Source organism: Aegilops tauschii, chromosome 1 (genome assembly GCF_002575655.3).
Source record: "Aegilops tauschii subsp. strangulata cultivar AL8/78 chromosome 1, Aet v6.0, whole genome shotgun sequence".
NCBI lineage: Eukaryota > Viridiplantae > Streptophyta > Magnoliopsida > Poales > Poaceae > Aegilops > Aegilops tauschii.
This window is the reverse complement of record NC_053035.3, coordinates 506,997,653-507,006,813: the sequence shown is the minus strand read 5'-3', so window position 1 is coordinate 507,006,813 and position 9,161 is coordinate 506,997,653. Positions and strand designations below refer to the sequence as shown.

Genomic DNA, 9,161 nt, shown 5'->3' with positions numbered 1-9,161 from the left:
CGCGACCCGCCCAGGCCCAGCCTGCCTTAAGGCATGCTTTTGTGGGGTGTATCCATGGAGGACTCTCCGATCGATCTAGATCTGGTGATGAGACGACCGCCGGCTGTGACGGCGAGTCGGCCACCGATGAGTCAAACTCGTTGTACCAACTTCAAGATGGCAGGCTCATGGGTTGTTCCGATGGTGACAGTATTCCGGACCTTTTTGAGCCGCCAAGTCAGGTTGGAGTTTTTATGGCTGGTGCGCAGCCTGTTCAGAACCCCGCTGCTGGAGCGGGAAACCCGGTGCCTTCTCCGGCTCAGGTGCTAATGGATCTCACGGACAAGATGACGGCCCTGTTAACCGCCACGGTCGGCCCGGCGGATCAAGCTCAGCATGATGCGGAGGTGGCACAGTTAAGATTGGATCTGATAAAAGCTAAAGAGGATCTTGCAGCAGAAGGGATCAGGCTTGCTGCGGAGCGGGCGGCTCTCGATGCCCAGACTCAGCTGATTCAGGCGCAGTCCTTCCAACTCACGATGGATCAGAACGCGGCCAATGAGGTCATGAGAAGGCGGCATCAAAAGGCCCAGTCTCGACTCCCACCAGTTTACGATCCACGCAACCTCTTCAACACGCCAGGTGCAGGGTCTAGTAACCCGCCAGGGGTCATAGCGCCCGGGTCTGGACCCCTTATTCAGCCACAAGTGATGGGGCCTCCCCAGGTGCCCCCTGCCCCGCCTCAGTACGTGCCAATACCCCCGGGTCATTATAATAACCCGCTGGAGAACATGGTCGCTGCGACAGCACGGCTGGCGGCTCTCCCAGTAGACGGCAACTCTCCGACGGCTATTGAAACCCGCCGGGTCAGGGAACTCCTGCAGACGGCACTGGCACAGCAGGAGGCGTACTCTTACAGCCGGGATAGGATCCACTCGACCCCTCGTCCGGGTCAGAGCCCGAGTTACAGCCGGCACATGGTCTCAGCAACCGGTTCAAGTAACGTCCGACGCCATGACCCGCCCCCTGGCCATGGCCCGGCTCATAATGGAGCCTTTTACGCAGCAGACCAGGACAAAGCGCGCCAAGAGGCGGAGCAAGTGCCTCAATTGACGGCTTACCAGACCCCCCCGGCTTATCCGGCGACTTCCGTTGATGTGGGTATCCCTACCAGGACCGGGGGTGTCCCTTGTTTGGTGCCAGCTATCCGTAATGAACGTCTACCTAAGGACTTCAAGGGCCCTAGGAAGGTGCCTAACTACACAGCTGACTTACAACCCGCGGCCTGGATTGAGAGTTATGAGATGGCTATGGAGCTGCTGGAGGTCAGTGAGGCGGCCATGGCCAAGTATTTCACAATGATGTTAGATGGGACTGCCCGCACTTGGTTGAAAGGGCTACCACCGAATTCCATTGGGTCTTGGGCTGAGCTGAAAGCCCGGTTCATCCAAAACTTCAAAGATACCTGTAGGCAGTCCATGTCAATTGTGGATTTGACTAACTGTAAGCAGCAGGAGGGTGAATCCACGACCCATTGGGTTCGCCGGGTTAAGGAGATCATACATTCATCAGATAAGATGGATGCCGGCTCTGCAGTCTTAATGTTGGAACAAAATTGTCGCTTTGTGCCCCTGAAGATGAAACTCGGGCGGCTTAAGCGCGACTGCACTGATATGGGTACACTAATGGCGGCTCTTGTCAAGTACGCCGATTCTGATGGTACCAAGGATCCCCCTTCAGATGATGAAAGGACAGGGAAGGGAAAGAAGAACGGCAATGGCAAGGGTCCTCAGTTTAACCCGGGGAACCAAGGAGGAGGCAAGCGCAAGGCCGATGGCAGCCTAGAGTTTGTAGCCAACGCCAACTCCCAAGGTAATAACCAGCGACGCAAGGGGAGGCCCCCTCCCCGAGGCGGCGGGTCAGGTCTGACACTGGAGCAGCTGTTGAATGAACCTTGTCCAAGGCATGGCTCTAGAGAGAAGCCAGCGACTCATCTGTGGAAGGATTGCGCAATCATGAAGGCCTTTAAAAATTACAACGGCCCGGGCGGCGGCTCAGGCGCTGGCGGTTTTCATGGCCCGAGCGGCGGCTCAAATTCCGGTCCTCAGAACGGTCAAGGGGGCTTTAATCAACAGTCTGGCCAGGGTCATCAACAGCAGCAGGGGGGTTATCAGACCAATCCAAAGTAGCTTAGCGGTGGATAGTATCATGTGTTTACCACTAGTCTGTGCAAGCGAGATCTGAAGCTTCACAAGAGGGCTGTGAATGCTGTTGAGCCGGCGGTCCCACGCTACTTGCGGTGGTCTGAGCAGCCTATAGTGTGGAGTAGGGAGGATCACCCTCCCCGGGTGGATAACCCGGGCCACTTGGCCTTAGTGGTGGCTCCTCAGGTGGGAGGATATAAGTTCACAAAGGTGCTCATGGATGGAGGCAGCAGCATCAACATCCTCTATTATGAGACTTTTCGCCGTATGGGGTTGGTTGATAAGAACCTCAGCCAGTCAAACACTATCTTCCATGGTGTGGTACCTGGTAAGTCGGCGTATCCAGTTGGCAAGATCGAATTGGAAGTAGCCTTTGGTGATGAGAACAACTACAGGGTGGAGAAATTGACCTTTGAGGTGGTCAAGATAAGAAGTCTATACCATGCTATATTTGGACGGCCGGCTTACGCCAAGTTTATGGCACGACCGTGTTATGTGTACTTGCAGCTCAAAATGCCGGATCACAATGGGACTATAACGGTTCACGGCAGCCGGAAAGTGGCTCTGGAGTGTGAGGAAGGCGACGCGGCTTATGCAGAATCTGTGTGTGCTACAGAGGAGTTGAAGTTTTACAAAGACAATGTTGACCCACCTCTCTGAAAAAGCCAACCACAGAACAAGAGCCGGCAATGAAATTTAAGTCAGCTGATGAGACTAAACTTGTTGATTTTGTTCCAGGTGACTCATCTCAGCAGTTTAGCATCAGTGCAAATCTGGATCCAAAATAGGAAAGCGCGCTCATCGAGTTCATCCATGAGAATAGGGACATCTTCGCGTGGAAACCTTCTGACATGCCAGGTGTACCTAGAGAACTCGCTGAGCATACTCTCAATGTTGATCCGAAATTTAAGCCGGTCAGACAGTTCCTTCGGCGGTTTAATGAGGAAAGGCGGAAAGCTATTGGTGAAGAAGTAGCCCGGCTCTTGGCGGCCGGGTTTATCGTTGAAGTCTTTCACCCAGAGTGGTTGGCTAACCCGGTGCTCGTGCTCAAGAAGAACGGCACCTGGCGGATGTGTGTGGACTACACGGACTTGAACAAGGCGTGTCCGGCTGATCCTTTTGCCCTCCCCCGTATTGATCAAATCATTGATGCTACGGCAGGTTGTGCACGCTTAATTTCTTGGATGCTTATTCCGGATATCATCAGATTAAGATGGCAGTTAAGGACCAGGAGAAGACGGCGTTCATCACTCCCTTTGGAGCCTTCTGCTATGTGTCTATGCCCTTTGGACTCAAGTGTGCACAAGCGACTTACCAGCGTTGTGTACAGAACTGTCTTCATAAGCAGATCGGGCGCAATGTTCACGCATACGTGGACGATATTGTGGTTAAATCCATCAAAGAGGAAACCCTGGTAGATGATTTAAGGGAAACCTTTGATAATCTCCGGGTCTATAAGATGATGCTTAACCCGGCCAAGTGTGTCTTTGGTGTTCCTGCAGGCAAGCTCTTGGGTTTCTTGGTTTCTGACAGAGGCATTGAGGCTAACCCGGAGAAGATCAAGGCCATCACCTCCCTGGCTAAGCCGGCGTGTATAAATGACGTTCAGCGCTTGGCGGGTCGCATCGCTGCTTTAAGCCGGTTTATAAGCCGTTTGGGTGAGAAGGCCATGCCCTTATATCAGTTGATGAAGAAAACTGATAACTTTGTCTGGAATGATGCAGCCAATACCGCTTTTAAGGATTTGAAGAAGCAGCTGGCAGAGCCCCCAGTCCTTGCTGCTCCGGTTGATAAGGAGCCCTTACTACTGTATGTGGCGGCAAACGCACGAGCCGTCAGCGTGGCTATTGTGGTGGAGCGCAAGGAGGCGGGTAAGGAGCATCCGGTTCAGCGGCCGGTTTATTATGTCAGCGAAGTGCTCATTGAGTCCAAGCAGCGGTACCCGCATTGGCAGAAGCTTGTGTATGGTGTGTTCATGGCGAGCCGGAAACTTAAGCATTATTTTCAGGGTCATCCCATCACCGTGGTCAGTTCTGCCCCTCTTGGTGATATCATTCAAAACAGAGAGGCCACAGGGAGAATTGCTAAGTGGGCTATAGAACTTGGACCTCATGGCCTCAAATATGTGCCACGCACTGCTGTTAAATCTCAGGCCTTGGTGGATTTCATCAACGATTGGACAGAGTCACAAGTGCCCGAGCAGAAGCCGGATAACACATATTGGACTATTCACTTTGACGGGTCCAGACAGTTCGAGGGCTCGGGGGCTGGCGTTGTATTGGCTTCCCCTAAAGGTGACAAGTTCCATTATGTGCTACAGTTGATGTTTCCTTGCACTAACAATGCGGCTGAGTATGAGGCCTTGCTCCACGGTCTTCGGATGGCTAAGGAGATGAGCTTGAGCCGGGTAAGGTGCTTCGGTGACTCAGACTTGGTGGCTCAACAAGTATCAGGCAAGTGGGACTCTAAGGACCCTCTAATGGCGGCTTATCGCTGTGAAGTTGATGCCATTGCTGGGCACTTTCAGGGCTATCAAGTAGAGCACATTGATCGCAGGAAGAACGAGGCGGCTGATGCTCTAAGCCGGCTAGGCTCTCAGCGAAAGCCGGTACCGCCTAACACTTTCCTGGACGTCCTGTATATCCCTTCAGTTAAGGTGCCTACGGAGGAAGATTTGGCCGTCCCTGACCCGGAGGCACGACTGGTGGCGGCTCTTCATGTCATACCTGACTGGACAATGCCATATCTGGCTTATATAAACCGGGGAGAGTTGCCTGAGGATGAAACTTTGGCCAGGCAAATAACCCGGCGGTCTAAGTCAATGATCGTTATCGATGGCGAGTTGCATCATCGCAGTGTTACAGGGGCATTTCAACGTTGTGTCTCCCCTGAGGAAGGTCAAGAGATCTTGCGTGAGATCCATGAAGGGGATTGTGGCCATCATGCCGGCTCAAAATCCCTTGTGGCCAAGGTTTTCCGTCATGGTTTTTATTGGTTGACGGCTCATGCTGATGCAGAGGACTTGGTCAGTAAATGTGATGGTTGCCAAAGGTTCTCACGACGGGCTCACGTGCCGGCTCAGGAGTTGAGGATGATCCCAATAACTTGGCCCTTTGCGGTCTGGGGGCTTGATATGGTGGGGCCTTTTAAACGGTCCAAGGATAAGAAGACCCACCTCTTGGTGGCAGTTGACAAATTCACAAAGTGGGTGGAAGCTGAGCCAGTTAGCAAGTGCGATGCAGCCACGGCGGTTCAATTTATGAAAAAGGTGATTTTCCGCTTTGGCTTTCCGCACAACATTATAACTGACAATGGCACCAATCTTTCCAAAGGCGCCATGGAAGAGTTTTGTCAACGAGAGCATATCCGACTTGATGTTTCTTCAGTGGCTCATCCTCAATCCAATGGTCAAGCTGAGAGAGCTAATCAGGAGATTCTGAAGGGCATCAAGCCCCGGCTTTTGGTCCCTTTGCAACGGACACCGGGTTGTTGGGTGGAGGAGTTGCCCTCCGTCTTATGGAGCATCAATACTACTCCTAATAGATCTATAGGCTTCACGCCTTTCTTCATGGTTTATGGAGCAGAAGCAGTCCTCCCCAGCGACATCCGTCATGACTCACCTCGCGTGGCGGCTTATGTTGAGACGGATAATGAACAGGCGCGCCAAGATGCTCTTGACTTGTTGGATGAACAGCGTGATGTGGCAGAAGCCCGGTCAGCGATTTACCAACAAGATTTGCGCCGTTATCATAGCCGCCAGGTCAAGTCCCGGGTCTTCCAGGAAGGCGACCTTGTGCTCCGGCTCATCCAGGATCAAACAGATGCACACAAGTTATCCCCACCTTGGGAAGGGCCCTTTGTGGTCAGCAAGAACTTGCACAACGGGTCATATTACCTCATTGACATTCGGGAGCACAAAGATTCACGTAAGTCGGAGGAAGAGACCCGTCGGCCGTGGAACATAGCTCAGCTTCGGCCTTACTACACTTGAGCCACCGGCTCTCGTGGTGTACATATTTCTCTCAACCATGTATATATTATGATAAGCAATAAAGCAGGACCTCTGTCCTTTTTTCTCCTCCAAATATGCACGTGTTGTTTTTATTACAAGATTACATGATGACTTAAAGGAGGATCCGGCTTATGATCGTATTCGAATCTAGCCATAAGCAGTAAAGTCACTTGGGGGCTTCCTGTTCAAACATGGGTCGTATTCGAACCAAAGAGAACATAGCTGTCGATACCCATTTGATTGGCAAAGTGCCGAGCTCATTGGGAGGTTACCTTTGGTCATATTTGAATCATAGTTTAACCCCTCTGAGAACCGACGTGGATCGTATTCGAATCAGCGTCGTTAAACAATTTTAAAAATCACTTGGGGGCTTCCTGTTCAAACATGGGTCGTATTCAAACCAAAGAGAACATAGCTGTCGGTACCCTCTTGATTGGCATCGCCACACCCACTGGGGGCTATATGATCGTATCCGAATCTTGGCTTAACCCCTTTGGGCCGGGTCTCTGGTCGTATTCGAACCGGAAGCCCCTAAGTTCTTCTGTTTTATCACAAGTTTACTCTGATTATGACAAGGTGTGCATGGCCGGGTCTCACTTTGCCGGCTTAACTTTGGTTTACAGTGTTAGTTGAGCATCATGGGTGTCATCAAGGCAAGTAAATTGGAGTTAAGGTGCCAACCGTGCCACCCGGGTTATCTAAACCGGAAGTGTGCTTACAGGCTGCTAAGTGTGTTATTACGGTTGTGTTAAGGATATAATTGAGGGCCGGCCTTTTTTGATTCATATTCCGGGTCATCTATCCAAAACACCTGACTCTCAGGGCGGTAAGCCGCCTCGAGACTTGTGATCTGTCTTTCTATGCAGGATACTTAAAGGCACCTTTTAAGGTTGAGAAAAACAAAGGGATGATTATGACCCGGAGAACTATCAAAGAGACAATTTCAAAGGACTTTCGCATTCAAAACGTGCACGATGGCACGACAGAGATGAACTGTTGCACCTACTCTATTACAAAAACTCTTCAAGTCTAAAAGGTGGAACATTGTTTGATAAACCGCCAGCCAAATTATGATGCTCGCTGAGTTGAAGTCCCCGGCTCATTCCTATCTTCTCCTCCGGCTGATCCCAAGACCTCGAAGGTTGATGACTTCCAGTCGATGCCGCTGAGAGCTTTGAATTGGGCTTCTTCGTCAATTAACCCGGCCGGGTCAATCTCCGGAGCGAAGGTGTGCTGACGAGCCGGCGGGATCAGGTTGAGGGCTTCATAGCGAGGGGTTGGAATCCTCTGATTCTCCGCGTCATAACCCGGCTGGTACTTGGTCAGATCTGTGTCGTTCCCGATGAGGGTGGCCACCGGGCGTACAGCCTTCACACACGCCGCGAAGTCCTTCTGATCGAAAGCTGAGCCGTCTTCCTTCAGGCTTGGATAACCCAGGGCGATATCTGCCGGGTCTAGCTCCGGCAGGAATGCCTTGGCCCGGCTCAGCGCGGCGATTGCTCCGGCTCTCGCGGAGGCCCGTCGCAGCTCTTGGATCCGCTGAGGCAGAACGGCGAGCCGGCGCAGGACTTCAGCCAGATGAGTTGGCACCTCGTTGGATAGGGCCACCACAGCTAAGGCGCGCTGTGACCCGGTGTAGAGCTGTTCCACCAGGGTGTACACGGCCTTTAACTTGGTGACCACACTCTGGTTGAGGTTGGCACTCCTGGGACCTGTTTAACAGAATCAGATAAGCCGGTGACAAGGATGAATCATGACATATACAAACTTGATGAAAGCCGGTGAGGCGACTTACCGAAGATAGCGGCCACCATTTGGGAAACCTGGCGCTTTAGGCCGGAGAGCTCGGCGGTCTTCTCAGCGAGAGCCTTCTCCGCCTGTTCCGCCCGGGTCACCAGTGCGGCCTTCTCTTCGACCCAGGCTTTTCTCTCAGCATCAAACTCGGTCTTCAATTTTTCTTGAGTGGCGATGCTGGATACAAACTTGGCGTTTGCCTTCCGGGTCTCCATCTCCTGCATCTTCAGCCGGCTCTTGAGATCCGCAAGGTCCGCCTCTAGTTTCTTTCCAACAGCCTGCATATATTTCCGGGTTATTAACATTCATTATATAAGTCCCAAGCGCTTTCCAAGCAAAGACACTTGGCACTTGGGGGCTAATGCATATTGAACGTATCTTTCTACATACTGCCGGCTCACTGGAGTAAGCCGGAACCTAAGTCTACAACATATTCAAATCATAAGTCGTCGACTTGGGGGCTAGCATGGCAAAGGTAACTATGCAGTAAGTAAGAAGGTGGCAGAAGGATACCTCAGATTTTTGCTGGATCTGGTTTACCATGGCGACCTCGGCGTCCCGGCTCTTGTGTACTTGGCTGATGTAGCCAGAGACGAGCTCTCCAATGCTCAGGTTGCTGTAGTTGGAGAGGTCCAGATTCGCCCGGTGGGGCTGCAGTAACTCCCCCTTAGCGGAGCACTTGGCCAACACGGTCGGCCTCCCCGGCTCAATATACTCCGTCCGGGTAATTACCACATCCGGGTCGTCTGCTGGTGGAGCTGAGCCGGAGGCCTCCGGGTTAACCGAAGCTTCGGTCGTTGCCTTGGTAGTTGGGGCGGTGGCTTCAGGTGCCGTGTCCATTGGAGTGGCGGCTTCGGGGGCGGAGGCAGCTGGCGGTTCTTGGATTGTCACCGCCAGCTCAGGCAAATCCGGCACTCCGGCCGACTTGGTTTTCTTCACCCTCTTGGTGAGCTTTGCTTGGGCACTGAAAGAACAACAAAGGTTAGTACAAAGCATATGAGTAAAGGTCAGAACAACATGAGATGATTGTTATTACCCGGGCGCGGTCTTGAAAGCCGGCAGATTTGACTGCATGGAGTCACCCGAAGAGGGGGAGGTCTCCTGATAATTAGAGTCAGAAGAGTTGAGTGGCTGACGGATAACACCCGCCAACGGGTGAAAAGGGTACAAGT

At 52.3% G+C, this 9,161-nt stretch overlaps 1 protein-coding gene across 1 annotated transcript; it reads right to left on the bottom strand.

Annotated features, from left to right (window-relative positions):
- Positions 1-6,393: 6,393 nt before the first annotated feature.
- On the bottom strand, positions 6,394-8,273 carry LOC141039230 (uncharacterized). The gene is made up of 2 exons (XM_073506570.1): positions 7,991-8,273; positions 6,394-7,907 (listed from the first exon to the last, which is right to left on the bottom strand). Exons 1-2 carry the CDS (start codon positions 8,271-8,273, stop codon positions 7,264-7,266), a joined length of 927 nt encoding a protein of 308 aa, XP_073362671.1. The 3' UTR covers positions 6,394-7,263.
- Between the last annotated feature and the right edge of the window lie 888 nt (positions 8,274-9,161).

Bases quoted from the DNA above. Each gene is read 5' to 3' on its own strand.
- LOC141039230 (XM_073506570.1), bottom strand. From the start codon at position 8,273: ATGCAGGCTGTTGGAAAGAAACTAGAGGCGGACCTTGCGGATCTCAAG. The intron at 7,908-7,990 runs GTAAGTCGCCTC...TCTGTTAAACAG, and splicing joins AATGGTGGCCGCTATCTTCG to GTCCCAGGAGTGCCAACCTC.